This window comes from Salminus brasiliensis, chromosome 2 (assembly GCF_030463535.1).
Source record: "Salminus brasiliensis chromosome 2, fSalBra1.hap2, whole genome shotgun sequence".
NCBI classification, from domain to species: Eukaryota; Metazoa; Chordata; class Actinopteri; order Characiformes; family Bryconidae; genus Salminus; species Salminus brasiliensis.
In genome coordinates, this window is record NC_132879.1 from 50,172,229 (window position 1) to 50,196,416 (window position 24,188).

The 24,188-nt window shown below is 39.3% G+C and overlaps 1 protein-coding gene across 1 annotated transcript in view; it reads right to left on the minus strand.

The window, feature by feature from the left end:
• Nucleotides 1-4,786: 4,786 nt before the first annotated feature.
• The window catches only part of LOC140549423 (uncharacterized), a 65,651-nt gene continuing 46,249 nt past the window's right edge, over nt 4,787-24,188 (minus strand). Inside the window, exons 33-42 of the mRNA XM_072673064.1 lie at nt 15,933-16,241; nt 15,242-15,544; nt 13,228-13,536; nt 12,537-12,839; nt 7,811-8,125; nt 7,307-7,630; nt 7,167-7,188; nt 6,718-7,025; nt 5,530-5,835; nt 4,787-5,261 (exon numbers count right to left, since the gene is read on the minus strand). Of these exons, the coding sequence (XP_072529165.1) occupies nt 4,804-5,261; nt 5,530-5,835; nt 6,718-7,025; nt 7,167-7,188; nt 7,307-7,630; nt 7,811-8,125; nt 12,537-12,839; nt 13,228-13,536; nt 15,242-15,544; nt 15,933-16,241 (2,957 nt within the window). The 3' untranslated portion in view covers nt 4,787-4,803. The remainder of the gene's footprint in view (nt 5,262-5,529; nt 5,836-6,717; nt 7,026-7,166; nt 7,189-7,306; nt 7,631-7,810; nt 8,126-12,536; nt 12,840-13,227; nt 13,537-15,241; nt 15,545-15,932; nt 16,242-24,188) is intronic.

The following is a 24,188-nucleotide window of genomic DNA, read 5'->3' on the forward strand; positions in this document are numbered from 1 at the left end:
CACACCTTTAAAGTTTTCTAACAATCTGTCAAATATTTCCGTGACAGCTTTGTATGCATGATCTATATGATCCAAGCTCCACTCCTACTTTTAATTGTCACCTGCTATGAATGAGAGTATTGCAAATTTGAAAAGACAGGATCAAATTCAAGGCACCAGTTGGAAAAGGTGAAGTAATTCCTTAGACCAAATCGTTTAATTGAAACAGAGGGCAAGACGTATCCCTGTTGGTCATTGGGCAAAGAGAGAGTGTCAACAACAGCACTGTAGTGGATTGGAACATGTTTAGTTATATTCATTAAATTATGAATTACTGATTGTCATCAAATGTCTGAGTAAAGACATAATAGAGTGACATGATGAGCTTCCTTCATTCATTATTTTTATTATTGTCACAAAATAAATTGATGGTTTTGCGACTTGGAATTGAAAATACCCTCCAAAATCAATCAAGAGAGCGTCCATAATAACAATAGTCATAACAAACGTGACAATAGCTGTAATTAGCATCATTAAATTAACCCTGAAATGGAGGAAGAGGAATTAAAGGAACCATCAAAATATCCAAGGAACCAACCAAGGTTCAGGCAGCATGGACCAAAGCTTTATTGAAACAAAGAAAAAGGACAAGGGAAAAGGACCACAATAATGGATCAGAATAATGTTTCATAGGTGGCTTAACCTCTTTTGGGCGATCTATATCATTTCATATAAGCCAGTTAATACATACTTCAACCCCATCATAGGCAAACACTCTATAGCAAATAGTTTGGACTTTAATTTAATTTATTTCTGATTATTAAACAGCATTTGAGTGATTGTCTTTAGGAAAAAATAAATGTAACTCTGATTGGTGTTTAATTGTCAGTAGGAAATTGGTGGAAAGGAAATTGATACATTTATTGTTAGTTTGATTTAAATATCTTTGGCTGAAATGCAGATTATGTTAAATGTACACTTGCAGTGATTTGCCTTTTTTCAACTATAAAAACCATGAAATCAATGAAATCAAACCATAAAATCTAAGCTAATGTATGAAGTTTAAACATTTTATACCTTATATTTATTACGTGTCCAAAATAATGAAAAAAACATGCTTACAGTAAAAGTCAAAAGTATGGTTACAAAAAAGTAAAAAAGTAAAAAACTATTTAACTTTTGGTTTAGTTTCAAATGTCACAAAAATGTTCTGAGCAGTCCAACTGGTTGGACTCTGGCGATGGTCTATCTCTCCTTCTCAGGCACCTCCACCACCTCTTCCACATCATCATAGTCTGGATGTAACAGAAAAGAAACAGTTAAAAATCTTAATGTTTTAAACATGTAATTTAATGCTGGAAGCCTCAGTTTCTAATCATTGCATTTTCTTTTATTTATTAAGGTGTGCAAAGAAAAATGTTTGTTTTATCTCTCTCCACCTCAATAAAGCCACTGTATGCTCACCTTCATCACCTGCTATACCTGCTAACTCCTGTCTAGGAGTGAGGACATCATCATAGCCCTCAGGAGGGCACACTGCACCGACATATGTAGACAAATGTTTTGATGACAGTGAGCAACAAATATGATTTCAATATTGAATGGATGGTTTTTCACAATGAATTTTCCATTTTAAAAGAGTCAGACCTGGTGTACTGTGTGGGCTCTCTCCAGCAGGAGTGACCTCGTCGTAGATCTCCACTTTGTTTTCTGTCAAAATGTAAAAATGAAAGGTAGCCTCAGTGACAAGAGACTTGATTTTTACTAAACACCAACTCCAATTTAGATATTCATTATACCACAAACTGGGTACTTCACAAGAAAGAGTTGGTGGAGATCTATTTTCCTTGTCTAGCTAAGGTTTATTAACTGGAAAAATTCTATTGTGACAAAATTGTAAAACACCATGATTTAGACCATGGCTACTCCAGTAGTAAAGTAGTGAAAAACAGTGAGATAAGGCTATATAATGTTACCAGGCTATTATGCAACATGCCCTCTATACACTAATATCGAGATTATTGTAAATAAATTCACATGACCAAGAATGTGATATGTTATGTTCAGAATCACCTTTCCCCAGAAGACTGAAAGGATCGAATCTAATCTAAAAAGTTGAAAAAGTGGATAATCGGGTAGCCAGTGACACCCCATCCACCCTCATGGCTTTCCATCAATTGACAGTAATTTAACCAATTAACATGTAATTTAATGCAGGAAGCCTCAGTTTCTAATCATTGCATTTTCTTTTATTTATTAAGGTGTGCAAAGAAAAATGTTTGTTTTATCTCTCTCCACCTCAATAAAGCCATTGTATGCTCACCTCCATCACCTGCTACACCTGCTAACTCCTGTCTAGGAGTGAGGACATCATCATAGCCCTCAGGAGGGCACACTGCACCGACATATGTAGACAAATGTTTTGATGACAGTGAGCAACAAATATAATTTCATTATTGAATGGATGGTTTTTCACAACGAATTTTAAATGAGACAAACCTGGTGTACTGTGTGGGCTCTCTCCAGCAGGAGTCACATCGTCATAGATCTCCACTTTGTTTTCTGTCAAAATATAAAAATGAAAGGTAGCCTCAGTAACAAGAGACTTGATTTTTACTAATTACCAACTCCAATTTAGATATTCATTATACCACAAACTGGGTACTTCACAAGAAAGAGTTCTATTCCTGCTCTTTATCTTTAATATTGCACAGAGTTAAATGTGCAAAGCTATACACTGTAGTATCATAAATAAAACCATACAAATATTCATATAAATATTCAAACAGGAACACACTTGCTAATCTATCGGGTCTCTGTCCAGCAGTGATGGCATCATCATAGTTGTCTGTTGTGTCCTCTGTGCCCACCTCACCTAAATCAAATAAAAACATTGACATATTTCATAAAGTTGGCATAGCACAACAGTTAACACCAGTACCTACCAGAGAGCCAGTAAGAGTCAATTCCTGGTCTGGGTGGCTATGCTGTGCTACACCAATAAGTGTCCTTGGCCAAGACTCTAAACACTACATTGTCCCACCTTTGTAATCTGAGTAACCTGTAAGTCACTCTGGAGAAGAGTGTCAGTTAAATGTGTAAAATGTAAATGATCAGTTTATAAAGTCACTTACTTCTCAGTCCACTGGTGGTGGTCTCATTATAATATTCAGGCTTTTCTTCATCCACTGTCTTTGCTAGAAGAGAATGAAGAGAATGAGCTTCTCCATTTTCTCATTCTAAAATAAATGTTGATTCTAAAAGAGGCTTTTGTGAATAATCTCAGATGCCTGACAACAGTAGCAGCTGTGATTCAAATCATGAACGCACATCTAAGATCCTTTCATAAAAATGTTCTTACAGAAGATAAATCAGCACAAGCTACTGAGGAATGTGATCGATGTTTAGGGTAAGCCTCCTGTAAAAATACACAGAAGTAATAAAACACATGTTTTGCTGACTTACTTGAGAGGAGCTGCTCTTCCACATTTTCATATCCTGAATTCTGCTCTTCAGAGAGGATGTTTCCTGTTACATTAGAGCGGAACAGTCGTGGAAAACCTTCAGAATTCCAGACAAGTCGCACAGGAAACACAATTCCACTTTGACTGATGACCTAAACTACACATCACAAGATGAACTGAAAATCCACTACAAAAACTACATTTCCCATAATGACACGGTGTATTGGTATTCTCCATATTACAGTCAGTGGTGCATCAAAATGATGTAAGATAAGGTAAAATGCTACAGCTGCTTTAAGGCATTTAGTTATTTACAGCCATTTAAACACAATTATTTCTACATGCCAGCTAACATTAGCTCCACTTCCCATATTGTGAGCAACTATGGACAGCCTCCAGTAGAACACTCCATATATTATTTACCCCTTTCAGTATATCTTTTATTGACATGTTTATGATCAATCTCCTCATAGACTGGCTCAGACAGAGTCTTCTGCCTCCTCTTAGAGAGCACTGTGAGAGAGACAGAGAGAAACATGGAGTCAGTTCAGTAGAAGAGAAGACTGATGACAGACTGAAGGACTGATGGTATTTAGAGAATGTACAGAAAGTGGATTGTAGATGATCTCTGAATCTCCCTACCTCTCCTGAACACTCTGTTCTGGTTAAACAGCACAACCAGAAGCACTAAGGCCAGGAAGAGCAACATTCCCAGCACCAGGAGAGACACTGGATAGGCGTAGGGATAATGTGAGGATGGAATTTGTGAAGGAGAGATTGTCTGCTTCTCAGTCAGATGTGCTGGAAATATACATAAAGAGTAAAACTCAGTGGAACATCACAGTGTATTTAGAGATCTGTAGAAAGATCACATAAAGGAATAAAAGGAGTACCAGTGATGACAGTTGTGGTTGTTTCAGATGCAATAGTAGAGGTCACAAATATGTCTGTAAAAAGAGTAAAAGTAAAATGCTCAGGCAAAAGAGATAAATAAACTGTAAATAAACCTTACAGCAGCATTTCTGGACAATCAAAAACAATATAGAAAAATCACTGAAGTGATGAAGAATGTGGACTGAGATAAAGAGTAAAATCACAGGAGTTTAAACTAAGGTGAGGTGTTAAGAACTAAGAAGATAGTGAGGAGAGCTGAGAAGATCATAGGGGTCTCCCTCCCCTCTGTCACAGACATTCACACCACACACTGCACCCGTAAGGTCATCAGCATTGTGAAGGACCCCACTCATCTCTCACATGGACTTTTTTCACTGCTGCCATCTGGCAGAAGGTACAGGAGCATGCGTGCTGTCACTGCACGGTTCTGCAATAGCTTTGTCCCACAAGCTAAAAGTGAATTAATTCAGTGCAAAAAATATAGGTGTCTTTCCCAAAAGTATCCAATCACAGAGAACACTGATGAATATAACACAGAGAAGTTAACACCAGCATAACAAATAATCCTCTGACCTGCACAGCTGACCTCAGCTCTGTGGGAGCAGTCAGTGTGTCTCTTCAGGGAATGAGGACAGTCCCACAGGTGAAGCTCATTCCCTTTACACGTCACTCTGTTCAGCCAGACAGTTCCTTCACCAGCACCAAAGGCAGCACTCCCACCAGCTCTCTGTGCTGGACCACAGCCAAGCTGCTTGCAGACCACCTCAGTATCTTTGATGTCCCACAGATCATCACAGACGGACCCCCACTCAGCATTATGATACACCTCCAGCCTCCCAGAACAGCTTCCCTCTCCTCCCTTCAGCCTGAGAGGCAGGTGATCTAAACACACACACACACACACACACACACACAGTGAGTTATCTGGGTTTATTAACTTCTGATTAATATTTTAATGGCCTCCATACTTGAGCGCTGGTTCAGGTGTGGAAATAAGGAGAATTTCAGATGGTTTTCCAGTGTGTGCTGTTTATTCTCTCCTGTGAATATGATAAAAATACTGTATTAATATCAAACTGAGCTCAACATCAGGCTTTCAATCTTCAATATTCTTCAATCCTGTAATACTCCTAATGTCTGCTTTCAAAATGAAAATATGTTTGTCCATCTCCAAGAAAGAGAAAGTCCCTACCTGAGCAGGTAATGTGAGCCGCCTCATCAGTATTATCACACTTGTTCTGTCCCCAGGGGGATGATGGACACTGCCACAGAGAGGAGTCATGCTTCCTACATTTCACTTCATCCAGCCAGTTAGGAGCTGATTCCACTCTTGCTTTAGTAGCCTTCTCACTCCCAGTTCTTCCACAGTTCAGCTCTCGACAGATCAGACTTGCTGCTTCTTCATCTATGCCTGTCACACACACATTCCCCCAGGTTCCATTGTAGAACACCTCCAGATTCCCCTCACAGCCCTCAGTGAGTCTGATCTCTTTAAACTCTGGTGGGAGAAAGGTGTTGAATAATTAAGTCTTGCAGGTATTTGGAAACGATCTAAACTATTTAGAACTATTTGGAAGATATCTGAAAACTAGCCACTTAGCTATCATAATTGTTTTACATCTCCTTACCCTAAGCTCAACCTGGCCTGATATACCCTGTATGTCCAAATGTATGTGGACACTCCTACTAATGAATGAATTCAGCTACTCTAAGTTGCACTCATTGCTGATAAAGATATGCCAAAAGATTTTCTAAAAAGTAGATAAGAAACCAACAAAATATTAGACTCCGCCGTTCATTTATTGAAACAAATGATCCAAAATGATTCAATAATATATTAAAATTGTATCCAATATTTAATGAATAATATCCAATCTTTAAAGTATGTGGTCCACTAGGATTAACAGAAGATTTAATCAGAATCAGGTGTTTTTAATAAATGGGATGACAATCAGGTTTAAGTGGGTGCCCTGTTTTTTATAAAGAAAGGGGATCAATTAAAGTCAGATCTTTACAACACAAGGCACGAACAAAGAAGATTGATGAAGACCTCAGATGAGGTGTTGATGCTCATGGGACTGGAAAAGGTAAGTCAAAAAGGGTTTGGACTCCAAAAATCCTAAGACCATCATTACCATTATTATGGTTAACCAACAAAGGTCATGCCAATCTCACGTTAATGTTAATGTTCATGGAGATCACTGAACAACAGTGGTGTGTATGTCAGGTTTGCAAAGACAAAGTCGTTGCTCTCCAAATAAAACTGTCTACAGTTTACTAAAGATTGCAATGACAAGCCAGAAGGCAATTGGCATAAAAGCAGTACCACACACTTTAACAACTGAACATATTATAAATAGCAGCAGTCATCAAATGTTACCTGAGCACACGACTCCAACATCGTCCTTGTGTCCACATTCACCCTCTCCACACAGCTGATATCTGCAGTTCCACAGAGATGTCTCGTTCCCCTCACACTCCACCTCATTCAGCCAAATGGGTCCAGTTCCAGCTCCAAACCGGGCTGGTACCAGAGCATTGAGGGCCACTCCACACTGTAGCTGTCTGCAGACCACCTGTGCATCCTCAATATCCCACAAGTCATCACTCACTGTCCCCCATGAGCCACTGTGGAAAACCTCCAGCCTTCCGGCACAGTCTCCCCCAGAACCAACCAGCCTGATGGAGCTACGGGCTAAAATTCAGAGAAAATTTACTGAGCATGACTTCTTATAATAATAAAATTATTATCTCCAAAATATTATTCATTTCTATGATGATACACACACATGAAATATTATATATGTATAAAGACACGGTTGTTTGGACAGGTGTACTGTGCCGTTAAAACCTGATCAACACACTTACTGTTGACTGTTCCTCTAATCTGTCACTCTATTCTGTATAGTTGTAATATTGTCTGCTATATTAACAACTTAAATTATTCTAAATGATTCCAATATTTTTACCAGAGCAGGTGATGTACAGCTGTTCTCTGGAGCTGCAGTTGACTGCTTGTGCACTGCTGCAGTTCCCCAGATGAGCTTCACTCCCAGAGCAGTTGAAACCCATCACACACATGTAGCTGTGTTCAGAACTGGATGGAGAGGAGCTGGAGATGTTGAGTACAGAGCCACAGCCCAGCTGTCTGCAGACCACAGAGGCCTCAGACTCACTCCAGGAGTCCAGCAGAACTCTCCTCCAGTCCTGCCTGAAGTACACCTCCACCTCCCCCTCACACTCCTTCCCTCCAGACAACTGCACTCGCCCCTCATGAAATGCCAGAGAGGAACCTGAAGATACAACAAAAATACTTTAAATTCAGGATTGTACTTGCAGTCACTTGTTTTTGCATTTTCTAAAGAACAATTTTCCAATTCAACCTTTCTTATGATAAAAAAGATCATTCATGCACCACTTGCCCATGTCCCAGTAGTTGAGAAAGCATTACCAATAAGATTCGTAAAGCTCACCACTGCAGACGACTCCAACATCCTGTTTATGAGAGCATGCAGTTCGACTCCATGATGAAATGGGACATTTTGACAGGTGTGTTTCGTTCCCCTGACAATCAAACTCATCAGCCCAGATCTGGCCACTCCCCTCCCCAAACCAGTCTGACCCCAACACAGCCACAGCACTCCCACACTTCAGCTGATCACAGAGGACACTGGCAGCTCTCATATCCCAGCTTACATCACACACTGTGCCCCACTCACTGAGGTACTGGAGCTCCACTCGACCAGAACAGGTGTCTGAGCCGTTCATCAACCGAGCCTGAGTGTGACCTGAAACCACAGATTATTAAAAGAGCAGGTAAACAGGAATGCACATTTGAGACCAATTTCCTGGCCAGGAATTAAGCTACGTGTGGTCCAGGACTACTTGTACTGTCCAGGAAATTCTCTGTCTTATGTAATGAGATGTAAGTAAATAATATGAAATGTTATACTTTACCAGCACATGGAGTCAAAACATAAAAACTACAAAACATGTAGTTCTTACCAGCACATATGAGTCCCACATCACTGTCATGGGAGCAGTTGTGTTTGAGTGAAGAAGATGTTGGACAGAGAGTAATGTCAGATTCGTTGCCTCTACACTGAAGCTCCTCTGACCACACCTGACCCTCCCCTCTGCCAAAAGCAGCTGCTCCTAGCACCTCCACAGGAAGCCCACAGCCCAGCTCTCGACACACAACCTCTGCATCCTGCTGGTCAAAGTCAGCATCACACACTGTGACCCAGGTCTCTCCATGAAACACCTCTACTCTTCCAGAGCACTGATGAGGACCATCCACAAGTCTGGACATTCTGTGACCTGTGTGTATTGTAACCTCATTAAAATACAACAATATATATATTTGTGCACCTCAGGAACTTATTATATCATAAACAAGTTTATTCATCATCACAATTTGATTTAAAAGGTAATATTTTATATTTATTACACACATAATTACATATATTTAAGCTTTTTATTTGTTTATTTATTTTTCTTGGTAAGAATATAAATTTTCTTAGAATTTAATAATAAAACAAAAAATGTGTCACTTAAAATGTGAGGAATATAAAATATGACTGTTTAGCTTTTTTAATTATATTCTGAACAAAAATGAATTCATGATATATTTTAATTTCCTGAAATGATCTAGTACAAGTAATACAATGTTCAGAGGAAGATACTTACATAATTTCCTAAACTACTTGTAGGTTAACATGCAGTGTTCAATAAAGTGCATATTCTCAATTGATAAGGGGTTGCATATTGTCAGTGATGGATTTACACCCATTAATGTTGCATTCATAATGTAATTCTCCTTTATTAGGTTGGTTTAATTTTGAGTTTGGAAAAATGGCGTATCAACAAAAGTCAACAAACTCTCAAAAGTCAACAAAGTCTTGAAAAATGTAACTTTAAATTCAATAAATCTGAAATATATGACGGTTTTGCATTGCAATTACAAATGATTTTCACAATATTAAATTTTTTAGGTGAACTGGTATATTGTTAAAAAGAAAAAGAAATGTAATACTGAAATCCACTTTTGAAAAATCATGTTAACAAAACTCTCTCACACTCACTGTCAAACTCTACCCTGAATATGGATCAAGTTTAATATTGAATTGTTAATGTTTAGTTATCGTTTCCAATCGTTTCCAATAACAGAAGTACCGGGGGGGAAGAAGGCTGTGGCGAAAGTAAGAAAGACATGGACATTCGGATACATGAAAGCTTGGTCTCAACTGGACATTCCACTGAGAGACGGCCTTCATGACCCTCTTTAAAGCTCCAGACCCTGGGGCAAACTAAGGTGGTCAGCTTTACATGCAAATCTCTGGTTCCTACAGTTTAACTTGAACAGAAACGTTACATTCAGATTGTTAAATCTTGCACACCAATCACGTTACTTTTGTTAAACAGCGATTAGTAAGAACAATCAGGTTCTAATAAATACCAGTACTTGTCCACAGGATAAAAAAAGTCATTGTCCTTTTTTTTTTTAGATTAGTGTTACGCTAAAGTCATTTCTACCTCCAATGCTGTGAATCTGACATTCTCTCTCTCATCATTACATGTTTATTCAATAAAATTTGATTCATTTTAAACTGACATCTCTTGTGTGGGTGTTTACAAAAAAAAAGGGTTCCTGGGTGAAAGAACTGCCTTCTGAGTTGAGACTAAATTTAATTCGTAACCAAAACACAACAACCAGTTATTTTACAGTCCTGGGTGATAATCCCAAACGGTGCCCATTAATTTTGGTCATAACTAATTGAACCATTAGTACTCCAGTAATATAATCAATGACTCGACCATTTAGAAAATAAGAAATAATTCTTAGCTTGCTTTAGAGCTCACAATTTATGCTGCATTGTGATTTGTGAGTTCTTTATTGTGCAGCAATACATGTTGAGAATAACATACAATAGTATATATTTAAATGTTTTTTGTTTGTTTTGACACTACATATGTACTATGATAAAACTGATGTTGTACACAAACTGTTGTGGCACTACAATTTTCCACCAAGAAGACGTGAAGACAGGAGTTGTTTTGAAGAGTTTGTTAGGGGTAACATTGCCTTGTTTAAGAGATGTGTGTTTCTTCAAGTGGACTCATTCCCTCTTGGGTGACATTACAAATTAAGGTCAGCCTTAATGTACAAATGTATTTAAACTTTTTTATATTAGTCTAGTTTTTCTAGTTTTTTCAGTAACTGATAAAATTGTTTTATATTCATTATTGAAGCTGCATAATAATGACCTAATAACTATTTAATTTACCTAAACCATGGGAATCACATGCTGGATGTCAACTATAAGGAAATAAAAGAAACCTCTCAAAACAAAATAACATTCTCAAACACCTCCCACCAAATACAATACAAGTAATACATTGAAATTACAGTAGATTGAAGCTTACCTGAACAGATGACTTCAGTATCCCACATATGACTACAGCTATGTTTACCAAATCCCAGTGATCCACAGTTCTTCAGTGAAGACTCTGATCCACTGCACTTCACATTACTCATCCAGATTGGTCCAGATCCTGGTGTATCTGCACCAAAACTAAGTACCTCTCCACAGTTCAGCTTTCTACACACAACTGCAGCCGCCATTTCATTCCAACCGACACCACACACAGTTCCCCACTGTCCTCTGTGAAGAACTTCTACTCTCCCAGCACAGCGACTTCCACCATCCATGAGCCTCATACTGTCTGTGTGATAGAAAGAGAAAGAGAGAGAAAATAAAGAGAGAAAAGAAAGAGAAAGGGGGCAGATGATGAGACTAAATGAGAAATTGACTTTATTAAATATTTTATAAAGTGTGAACATTTTATATTTATTGTAAAAACAAGCAAATCAACAAACAAATAAACAAACAATTTACCAGAACACACCAGTCCCACATCATTATCATGGGAACAGTTGTGTTTGACTGAAGATGATGTTGGACAGAAGTGAAGCTGAGATTCGTTGCCTCTACACTGAAGCTCCTCTGACCACACCTGACCCTCCCCTCTGCCAAAAGCAGCTGCTCCCAGCACCTCCACAGGAAGCCCACAGCCCAGCTCTCGACAAACAACCTCTGCATCCTGCTGGTCAAAGCCAGCATCACACACTGTGACCCAGGTCTTATTATGAAGCACCTCCACTCTTCCAGAGCAGTGAGAACCACCTACCAGCCTGACTTCTAAAATATTTATCACAAGAAAAAAAAGATAAATTTAAGGATATGTAATGAGTCACCGCAGCCAGACCAGTCAAAACTGTTACATTATATTCATCCACAAGTACATTTCCAGAATGGGTAATGATAACAATACTATGATGACTCCCTTCCCATGCTAATATACCACCCACTGTAGCAAGCGTAGTCAATATAATAAGAGTCTAGTATAATAAAAGTTTATGTTATAAGTGTAATTTTATGCTCCTTATAAGTTAATGATGACAACAGTCACAACCACCACCACCAGCCAAAGTCAAAAGAACCAGAAGCAGCCACACTAAGTTTTACACTTGCAAGAGTGTTTTTTGAGAGCCACATGTAAGACTTTATTGTGGATTAATGATATGAGCCTATTCACGTGTTATCGACAATTTGAGTTTAATCCTAAGCAATAGAAAATGTGAAATCTTCCCCAAAGTTGTACAATTTACCTGAACAGATGACTCCAGCATCTTTAGAATGATCACAGTTATGTTTACCCCATCCTGCTGATCTACAGTTCTTCAGTGTAGACTCTGATCCACTACAGTCCACATCATCCATCCAGATTGGTCCTGATCCAGATCCAAAGTAACCTTCACTCAGTACATCTACAGCCTCTACACAGCCCAGCTCTCTACACACCACTGCAGCATCTCTCAAATTCCAGTAATCACTACACACTGTTCCCCACTGTCCTCTATGAAGAACCTCCACTCTCCCAGCACAGCGACTGCCACCATCCACCAACCTCACACTGTCTGTACCATAGCAAGCAAAGAAGAGAGAGAGAATAATTAAAAACAAATAATTAGCCTTTCAATAGCCTTAAAATGATACAAAGTGAAATTGCCTTTGGAAAAAATTAATAACACAGAGAGAGAGAATTTTTTGAATTTCAAAAAACGTAAAACTACACATATAATCTAAATATATCTATTAGCAAAAATAACATTAGTTATGAAATTGTAGCTCCTACCAGAACACAGCAGTCCCACATCATTATCATGGGAGCAGCTGTGTTTGAGTGAAGATGATGTTGGACAGAAGTGAATCTGAGATTCGTTGCCTCTACACTGAAGCTCCTCTGACCACACCTGACCCTCCCCTCTGCCAAAAGCAGCTGCTCCCAGCACCTCCACAGGAAGCCCACAGCCCAGCTCTCGACACACAACCTCTGCATCCTGCTGGTCAAAGTCAGCATCACACACTGTGACCCAGGTCTCTCCATGAAGAACCTCTACTCTCCCAGAGCAGCGAGAACCATTAACAAGTCTGACTCCTAAAAGAGATATTATTTAACAATAAGGCTTAATGATGTTTAATATAATGATCTTGAAAATATATTAGACAATGCATGGTTCCTAAATATCTTGGGAAACATTAATAATAAAACATTGGAAAAATACATATATTTACAAATCTGTATGTAGTGGGTTTTAAAAGAAGTTTTACATTCAAGTAAGATTAAATTCAACAAATGAAAGTGGATCAGAATAACAGACTTGCTAATTATGGGTTGAGAGTTCCAGTGTGCAGCAGTTTGGTGACTGCTCTGCTCTAACACACTAATTTAGCTTGGTAGTTGATAAGTCGAATCAGGGTGGGTTTAGCAGGAAAATCACTAAACTGTGCTGGACACCGTATAACCCCTGTTTAAATGAACTTACCTGAGCAGATGACTCCAGCATCTGTGGAGTGATTACAGTTATGTTTACCCCATCCTGCTGATCTACAGTTCTTCAGTGTAGACTCTGATCCACTACAGTCCACATCATCCATCCAGATTGGTCCTGATCCTGATCCAAAGTGAGCTTCACTCAGAGCATCTACAGCCTCTCCACAGCCCAGCTCTCTACACACCACTGCAGCATCTCTCACATCCCAGTTATCATCACACACTGTTCCCCACTGTCCTCTATGAAGAACCTCCACTCTCCCAGCACAGCGACTGCCACCATCCACCAACCTCACACTGCCTGTAAGAGGGAGGGAGATGCATATACAGAGGATTGCAAAAAACTGGACATCCGTCTACAGGTTGAGATAGCAATGACGTCTGACTGTTGACGTCTGCCTAGGTTGTTTTCAGTCAGTGGCGCAGTCAGTGACACACCTCATTTCAAGACCACCACGCCCATCAGCATAGATATATTCACAAGAACTATTGCTATTTAAAAATGCAGGCAGAAAAAAAATGTGTAAATAGACTGTTGCATGGTAAAGACCCCTGATGCTGAAATTTGTGGAGTGGATGCAGGAAAGGTTTTTTTTGTGATGATTTTTCCATGAAGATCATGGTTTTGCAGGAGTAGTCTCACATTAGAACAGTGCACTAACACTCCATAGTCTAGTAAATGTTCCTGAAGGTCTTTTGCAGTGAAACCAATTTGGATTAGCTTTTGCAGCATTCCTGTGAGCAGCTCTCTCCCAGATCTTAACTTAACCTGCACCAGTCTTGTTAAGTGCCATTTTTAAATGACATTACAATCTGAAATAAACTGGAAATACTTTACTATTGTCATATTCTCCTGCTTTGTGGACATCAATTATTTTAATTTTCAGAGCATCAGACAGCTGCTTAGAAGAGAAAATTGAAAATTGCAGGGGTCACTCTGGGCACAACAGAATGAAGCAATTTTCTGCTGCAGTTCAATCTGAACTCATAATCATCCATAGATGATCACCACAACAGCCAGCAATCATGCCTGCCATCGCTACCACCTACAAATTAGCCACAGTCATAGATGAACTCCACACATTGGGCTTGCTAGAGTCCAATGGCCAACAGAGGGAGCATCATAAATGGTGCACCAGAAGACAAAAGCACAGCAAGCGAGCTGGAGTTCACACTAGACTAAACACTAATTCGCCAGCTGTCCTGCTGATTCTGCTATCCAGCATTTGCTCCTTGGACAGCATACTGGATCTTTCCTGGTCCCACTCCCACTACAGCTAAGACCACCATAATGTGTCATGCTAATTGCATCTTACAGACGGCTTATTAGACATACCAAATCAGTGTTGAAAAGGCTAGAAGCTAACTTTGCTTTTCAGATTGTTTTGAGCACACTGACATGGACAAGTTTATGGAGGCTGTGACTGCAGGAGATTCCATGAACCTTGAACAGTATAAAGCATCAGTGACTGGCTACATCATCCAGTGCATTGACAAAGCTTCAGTTTTTAGATCTATCATTACACACTCCAAACAAGCAACCATGGGTGACTGCAACATGTGCGCAGAGTTAAGAATCCATGACTAGGTCTTTAAGCTAGGGGACAAGGCAGATTTGTGAACAGCAAGCTTCCCTGGGCCATCACAGAGGCAGCGCTCTTACATGCACAAAATCCATGGCTACACTGTTGACACATTGCACATAAACATATATATATATATATATATATATATATATATATATATATATATATATATATATATATATGCCACATACACCACATCCACCATACACTAATCTTGCTTTAACCCTTTCACAAGTTTGCGCCCACCAAAATTCAATGTTTCCAATGTTTCATCTTTATTCCATTTAAAACTTTATTTCATATTTTACTCATTTAACGTTTCACTATAACAGAAAATCTGACCAGGGATTTTGACCAGCATTTGCCTACTGAATACATTTCAAACAGTCATCTGGAAGAACTACAAAACACATTTCTTACCAGAACACACCAGTCCCACATCATTGTCATGGGAGCAGTTGTGTTTGAGTGAAGATGATGTTGGACAGAAGTGAATCTGAGATTCGTTGCCTCTACACTGAAGCTCCTCTGACCACACCTGACCCTCCCCTCTGCCAAAAGCAGCTGTTCCCAGCACCTCCACAGGAAGCCCACAGCCCAGCTCTCGACACACAACCTCTGCATCCTGCTGGTCAAAGTCAGCATCACACACTGTGACCCAGGTCTCTCCATGAAGAACCTCTACTCTCCCAGAGCAGCGAGAACCATTAACAAGCCTGACTCCTAAAAGAGATATTATTTAACAATAAGGCTTAATGATGTTTAATATAATGATCTTGAAAATATATTAGACAATGCATGGTTCCTAAATATCTTGGGAAACATTCATAATAAAATATTGAAAAAATACAAATATTTACAAATCTGTATGTAGTGGGTTTTAAAAGAAGTTGTACATTCAAGTAAGATTAAATTCAACTAATGAAAGTGGATCAGAATAACAGACTTGCTAATTATGGGTTAAGAGTTCCAGTGTGCAGCAGTTTGGCGACTGCTCTGTTTTAACACACCAATTTAGCTTGGTAGTTGTTAATTCTAATCAGGGTGGGTTTAGCAGAAAAATCACTAAACTGTTCTGGACACCGTATAACCCCTGTTTAAATGAACTTACCTGAGCAGATTACTCCAGCATCTGTAGAGTGATTACAGTTATGTTTATGCCATCCTGCTGATCTACAGTTCTTCAGTGTAGACTCTGATCCACTACAGTCCACATCATCCATCCAGATTGGTCCTGATCCTGATCCAAAGTGAGCTTCACTCAGTACATCTACAGCCTCTCCACAGCCCAGCTCTCTACACACCACTACGGCATCACTCATATCCCACTCATCATCACACACTGTTCCCCACTGTCCTCTATGAAGAACCTCCACTCTCCCAGCACAGCGACTGCCACCATCCACCAACCTCACACTGTCTGTACAACAGAGAGAAAAAAAGGAAACAAGAACAAAAGATTAATGGACTTTAGTCCTAATGTTAAAAACAATTAACTATACATACATAACAGTACATAAAACTTACAAAGTCATACAAAGAGTAACTTGTGCATCAAGTGTCATTAGTGACTCTGCCAGGGATTTTAGTGTCTCATGAAAAGATATTACACTGGGTCCCACAGCTCTAATAATTCTGACAAAATACTCAATGCTCACTTAATGCATTTTTAGGGTCAGTCACAAGGCCCCAACCCCCTAAGCGCTTCTATTCAAGATTTAATAGTTGAAGCGATTCATAATCTGCTTGTCCACCATTCTGCTCTTAGTATCCCATAATGATATATATATTTTTAATTATTTGCTAATTTATTAAAAAGAAAAAAAACAAACATTTCACATTTACATAAATATTTAGATCCTTTACTATGACACTTGAACTTTAGCTCTGAGAGCCTCATATTTCTCTTGATCATCTTTGAGATGTTTTTGCTCCTTGATTGGAGTCCAACTGTAGTGAATTTAATAGATTAGACATTATTTGGAAAGACATACACCTAAGATAAGATAAGGTCTCACAGCCGACAAAGCATATTTGAGCAAAAACCAAGACATGAGGAGGACATAACTGCCTGCAAAGCTCAGAGACAGGGTTGTGTGGAGGCACAGATCTGGAGAAGGCTACAAAAACATTTAGTTGTACTGAAAGTTCCCAAGAGAACATTGGCTTCCATAATACTTAAATGAAGAGGTTTAGAACAACCCCACCAAACAAAGTAGTCTAGGGACCATGGTTGAAGAGGTCATCAGAACCCGAGCCACAAAGATCCTGTGTGCAGATGGAAGAAACTTCCAGAAGGTCCACCATGCAGCACTCATGGACTCATTCATGGACTTTTCACTTTGTCATTGTGGGGTACTGAGGAGCAGAGAAGGGTCTTTGCACAGACAAGCAGACCAGAGAAGAACAAACTGGCTGCTAAAGCATTTTTAGATGACTCTATCTAACAATCTATCTTGGCTATCTTAGGTGGTTGCATTGGGGTTGCTTGGTGGTACCCCATGTGGTTGCTTTGGTGTTGCTAGGTGGTTGCAATAGTATCCTAGGTGATGCCTGAGGTGCTGATAGGGGGTGCTAGGTGGTTGCTATGATGTCACTAGGCGATTAATATGGAATCCCAAGTGGTTGCAAGGTGTAATTAAGTAGATGGTAATAGTCTGTTGTTATGGTATCCCAGGTGATGTAAGATAAGGTAAGATGTTGCTAAGTGGTTGCCTGGCAGTTGTTATTATATCCCAGGATAGGCAGACAGATAGTATCCTTGTATCCTGAGCAGTGTGAATAGGGATAGGTAGACAGAGAATTGCAGAGGGATAGATAGACAGAGGCTACCTCTTCAAGCAACTCGTTACCTCAGCCATAGTGCCACCCAGCTCTTCGAGCAAGCAGTGGTGCTCACTTAAGAGTTTTGGAGTTTAAACATGTGATTACATGATGTAACAGAGTTCTTGTTTTATAAACATTTACATTAAGATATTGTAGAGTCCTATTGGATTAAACACTTACCAGAACACACCAGTCCTACGTCACTGTCATGGGAGCAGTTGTGTTTGAGTGAAGATGATGTTGGACAGAAGTGAAGCTGAGATTCATTGCCTCTACACTGAAGCTCCTCTGACCACACCTGACCCTCCCCTCTGCCAAAAGCAGCTGCTCCCAGCACCTCCACAGGAAGCCCACAGCCCAGCTCTCGACACACAACCTCTGCATCCTGCTGGTCAAAGTCAGCATCACACACTGTAACCCAGGTCTCTCCATGAAGAACCTCTACTCTCCCAGAGCAGTGAGAACCTCCAACCAGTCTGACTTCTACAATGAGGAAAAGAGAAATCATTATAATACTCTTACAATATCCTCTATTATAACACTGATTATAACACTCACTGTTATCACATTTCATCACTGACACTGAAAAACACAAAACTATGGTGCTGATTTTTTCACCAGGCCAGTTGTGTTGGCCATTTATTTAATAGCCTGCAATACCTGGTGAACACCTTGTGATTTATGGTGAAAAGAGTTTTTGCTGTTGAGGAATTGTGTTTAAAAAATCTGAAAGCTTTTCTGAAAATTCATTTAGTAAAATGCTTTTTGCTCTGTTGTGTTCAGGGTTTTGAAGCATTGGACACCTGGCTCCATGCTGCCATTTACTGTCCACAATTAAATTATGATTAATTGTAAATATTTATTTTGCCAAACTATCCATTTTCCATACATGTTTTTCACCATCTGTGGTCCATTTTTTATTGCACTTCTATTTTGTAACTTATTTATCTGCCATAATTGAACAAAAACAAGTAGTTACACCATTTATAGCCAGTAACTCAGGTTAGCTGACTCTATCAGGCCCGCTCACAGACAGCTTTCTAACTTAGCATAATTTAATGCAGCACTGTTTTACCTCTTTATTAATAGTTTAAACATTTTCATTTTTAAAAATGTATTCTACTGCTGCAAGACCCCATCACAGGCCCTGAGAAAACCCCAAATCACCCTTTCAAAAAACATATCCAGGTTTGCCAGAAAGTGAAAATGAATCATAAATAAAAAATAATGCTGGTACTCCATGTAAAATTTAGTAAAGAACTAAATAATAAATCTGAAGATTGATTCACAAAAAAACAGTGTTGATCACAATCTGAGGTTTTTTGTTCCTTACCTGAACAGATCATTCCAACATCTCTAGAGTGATCACAGGTAGGATCCAAAACTATCTCATTTTGTGCCCCACATTTGTTCACTGTAGACTCTGATCCATTACAGGTCCTCAAGTATTGCCAGACAACTCCTGATCCCTGTCCAAAGTGATCAGCATTCACTAGATCTACAGCATTTCCACAGCCCAGCTCTCTACACGCAACTGTAGCAGCTTTTATATCCCAGTGACCATCACACACTATTACCCACTGTCCTCTACGAAAAATCTCCACTCTCCCAGCACAGCGACTGCCACCATCCACCAACCTTACAATGCCTGCACATGAGAGAGAAAGAAAAGAAAGAAAATATAAATGTCCAACAGCAGAATACTGACCCATAGCAGTATGTTCTGATTAGCATTATAGCTCTGATTGAATTTAATGTTGTTAATTTTCATTTGAGACAGTAAGAACTTACCAGCTGTGGAGAGTGTGATCATGGAGGACAGAAGAATGAGGAGCACACAGCTGTCCATCTCCCTCTGACCTGCACACACTCCGTTCAACTCAGCAGCAGAACAAGCTTCACCTCCGCTCCCCCAGAGAGACTGAAGACACTGAGAGAGACAGAGAGAGAGAGAGAGAGAGAGAGAGAGAGAGACCCCACAGCCACCAATCACACTCACTATGACCTTATTAGAAAGAGGAGAGGAAACCATCAAACATTTTCAGTGACAAATCAGAGGAGGCATTTTTTTCTTTCTCCATATTTATCAAAAGAGCGTCAGCGCTGATCAACACAACCCCACCTCCCTCTCTAGAGGAGTGTATGTGTGTGAGTGTGTGTGTGTGTGAGAGAGTGTGTGTGAGTGTGAGAGAGAGAGGAGAGATGCTGGCAGCAGTGTGGTAGGAAACCCATCAATATACAGGAGACTGACTTCAGAGAGAGGAAACACTCCAGCTTTAATGCTGCACCTGCAGAGAGCTGATCCATACACTGATAACGCCCCTCCCAACACACACACACACACACACACACACACACACACACACACACACACATACATGACCATATAGTTTAATTTATCAAGTCTTCATTACAAATTAACAAACAAGTACAGGCAACGATGCAGCTTATTCAAGTTTCATCTTGATAGGTCAAGCGTTTTTTGAGAAACAGATATGTGAAAGTTATAGCGCCCCCTATATTGCAGTGGCACCAATGTATATATATTACCCAGGAGGCCTAAAGTGAACACATGTTTGAAGTTTTGTTACAACCAGTCAAAAAAGCTTTGTGTGCACGATTTATATGATCCAAGCTCCGCCCCTATTTGTAATTAGCATCTGGTATTAATGCATTGTTGAATTCCCAACATATTTTGGTAATTATTAAAAAGTTAGAGGCTTCTGATTTGTTTGACACCAGAAAAGTGAAGATTGGTCAGAAATCCTAGGACAAGTTTGCATTTAAATTTGAGTGTGAAATGAGACAGGCGGAGCTGTATGGTTTTTAAGGCTTTTTTTGTAGGGTGTACAAAATGTATAAAAATGTATCTCTATAAATAGATGTGGATTAAAATGCTTAACACTTTTCCATAGAGGCACCGTCAGGCCGAAAGGGCAGCGCTCAGTCATTTGAGAGAGGATGATAAATGCAATGAAGTGTTTTTTTTTTAGAGTTTATCCAAAGGCCTTTCATGTGTGTTGATCTTCTGAGGGTGGTAGAACTGTCTATTGATTGTCAACAGAGATGTCAGAAACACATAACTCATAGTTAAGTTTCTGATGTGATTGTATTTGCAGTGTTGTTTGGATGTGAAAAGTTAAATCCTGTGATATACATGCCAAAATGAGGCCCAATACACCCCTAATAGGCCTCATTGGAATACAGGAGAGAAGTAAAAGTAAGTTAAACTTGTCAAAAGGTGTGCATATGATTATGACTATTGATCAGGAACCGTCATCCAAGGTGATCAACAACTTTTATTCAGATTGACCTTTTGACCTTTGTATAGTAAGCCCTAGACTTTGAATAAATGTCAAAATTCCAGACAAGGAGTTACATTTCTGACATAACATGTAGTTGCAAAGTTATTCAGGTCAGAGAACTGAATCAAACACTATCGATTGTTTATCTGTAGACTTTATAATATCATAATAATAGAGATTTTAATGATTTTCCCGTGGTGCGCTCCTGGTTGCCGGCCAATCAGGGTATTGGCCCTGAACGGAGTTGGGGTCTTCATAGGGGCGTAACCCGTCACTGTCACGGCAGTGTCGCCGCGCCCGCCCCCAGGGTTGTCTCTGGCCGCGGCCCGCAGGCTCTCATGAGGACCTTCAAGTTCACAGTCACAGTCAAGTCATGTTTCAAGGGACACAGACTTTTATATTAATACGTTCCACCTGTGGCTGGTATATTTAAGGAGGGCTAGCGCTAGCTGCTAGTTGCCGAGAATTTAACTTATTGGGCTCATCGACAGACTCGGTGAATAGAAGTGAACCTCATGAGCTTATTGAATCTTGTGTACCCGTTGAACCTGGCTGACTCATTGAACCTGAGGAACGGACTGAACCATAAGAACCTTTGGAGCAGATTCATGGTAGTGAGATTAACTCACTTAGCTTCACTCACGAAGCAGATTCACGGTCTTGAGCTCAGGTAACGAGCTGTACGTACTTAAGGTACTCATGGTAGCGAGCTGAACGTACCGGAAGTATTCAGGGTAGCGAGCTGAATGTACTGGAAGTATTCAGGGTAGCGAGCCCCATGATCGTATCGGTTCTGTCTTTTGGGTTCGACAGCTGTTCTCTCAACAAAAGACTCATGAGTAAATAACATGTCCAGATTCTCCAAGAATTCCAGGTACTCTCTATCTGAGCAACACAAATGAGGATGTGGAATTGTGATGAATGGGTTGAGAGATTTTTTTTGGCATGCTACAGAGTGACAGTATATATCTAAGACTAGCATGTCTCTTTTTCATGCTTTGGATTGGAATGATCATTTCCATTGTTTAAAAAAAAATCAGTTACCAAATCAATTACCAAACTTGACCAAATGACTGCATCGTTCTTGATTTCTTCCCCCAAACTATTCCTTTAAAAGGTTCAGGTGAGATTAAGGAGTTTTTGCTATCAGTGGTGATAATTAAAAACACTGATTATTAAGACAATACAGATTATTCCTTCATTTGTCACTGTCACTCAAAACCTTGTGTTTCTAGTTTTCCAGTATTTTTAAGTTTTTAACAAAACTGGTAGTGAACATGGTATTCAAATTTGATGAGTGGAACAATCTAAATGCTCCAAAATGAAAAAAAAAAATCTATATAATTTTTCTTCTGTAAAGTTATGTTTTTAATAATATTTTTTATTAATATATGTATCTATCTACTTGCCATTTATTCAGTTTATCTGATTTTATCAGGCCAGCTCACAGATACACATCATTTAGTACCGTATAATATAATACTGCTTTACCTCTTCATTAACAGTTCATTTTTATTAACAAAAAATATTAATTCTACATAGTAGCTTAACCCTGGCAAGTAAGGGAGCTACTAGCTGCAGGACACAATCACATGTACAAATATCATAAAACAATCAGTTTTAATGAACACTGACTGAATTCACAACAATTGAAGTACTTTGTGATATTCTTTTAACACCTACTAGAGGCTGACTGAACCCAAATCTAGCATTTTGTGTTTTTATGAACATGATATGTCAAGTCTATTACCTGATGGCCCAGATCAGACAGTGCATGCTTGAGTATTTAAACAGCTGAGTTCATCAGCTCAGTGAGGCCTAATGCACTGATTGGGGTCTTTTTCCCAGAGAGAGAATAAATAGTCAAGTCAGAGCTTAATACAATGTTTGTATCTATATAAAATGTTGAGCACAAGTTTCAAAGGATGATTTGTGAATGTGTCAGCGCTGATCAACACAACTCCACCACCCTCTCTAGAGGAGTATGTGTGTGTGTGTGTGTGTTGCACTGGCAGCAGTGTGGTAGGAAACCCACCAACATACAGGAGACTGACTTCAGAGAGAGGAAACACTCCAGCTTTAATGCTGCACCTGCAGAGAGCTGATCCATACACTGATAAAGCCCCTCCCAACACACACACACACACATACACTTAGCTCTTAGTTAGGATTCACTTACAGTTAAAGTAAATATAAAGTATTACTGTTTTTATTACTGTTTCTTTAAAATACATATACAATAAAATATGGCCTCAGTCAGTGATTTGTGGGGTCCAGGCTGAATCTGACAAGTAGGCCTAGCAGTGCTTCACTTTTGTAAATGTACAGTAAATGTTGTAGGAGCTTCCCGGGGTACATGCCCATAAAGTTATAACTGTCTGTGAAAGAATTTGAAGTTAGAGCATAAATGGTGCCCCCAGTGGCCGTTTTATGTCTCTTTACGTTGAACACACATATCAAATATCATGGTGATTAAACAAGTCTATACATATCAAATGACTGCTGAAAGCTGACTGGTCAGAGGTGACCATATTTATTAAACATCAAGTCATCATCACAGTTTCATCTTGATAGGCTAACTGGTTGCTGAGAAACACATTTGTGAAGATTATAGCACCACCTAATTTTGCAATGGCACAAGTATGAATATTACTCAAGGCCCCCAAGAAAGAACACCTTTAAAGTTTCCTAACAATCTGTCAAATATTTCAGTGACAGCTTTGTATGTATGATCTATATGATCCAAGCTCCACTCCTACTTTTAATTGTCACCTGCTATGAATGAGAGTATTGCAAATTTAAAAAGACAGGATCAAATTCAAGGCACCAGTTGGAAAAGGTGAAGTAATTCCTTAGACCTTACACTTGAAACAGAGGGCAAGATGTATCCCTGTTGGTCATTGGGCAAAGAAATTATTTTTATTATTGTCACAAAATAAATTGATGTTTTCACGACTTGGAAATGAAAATACCCTCCAAAATCAACCAAGAGAGCGTCCATGATAACAATAGTCATAACAAAAGTAACAATAGCTGTAATTAGCAACATTAAATTAACCCTGAAATGGAGGAAAATGAGACAAAGGAACCAACAAAATATCCAAGGGACCAACCAATGATCAGGCAGCATGGACCAAAGCTTTATTAAAACAAAGAAAAAGGACAAGGGAAAAGGACCACAATAATGGATCAGAATAATGTTTCATAGGTGGCTTAACCTCTTTTAGGCCAGACTG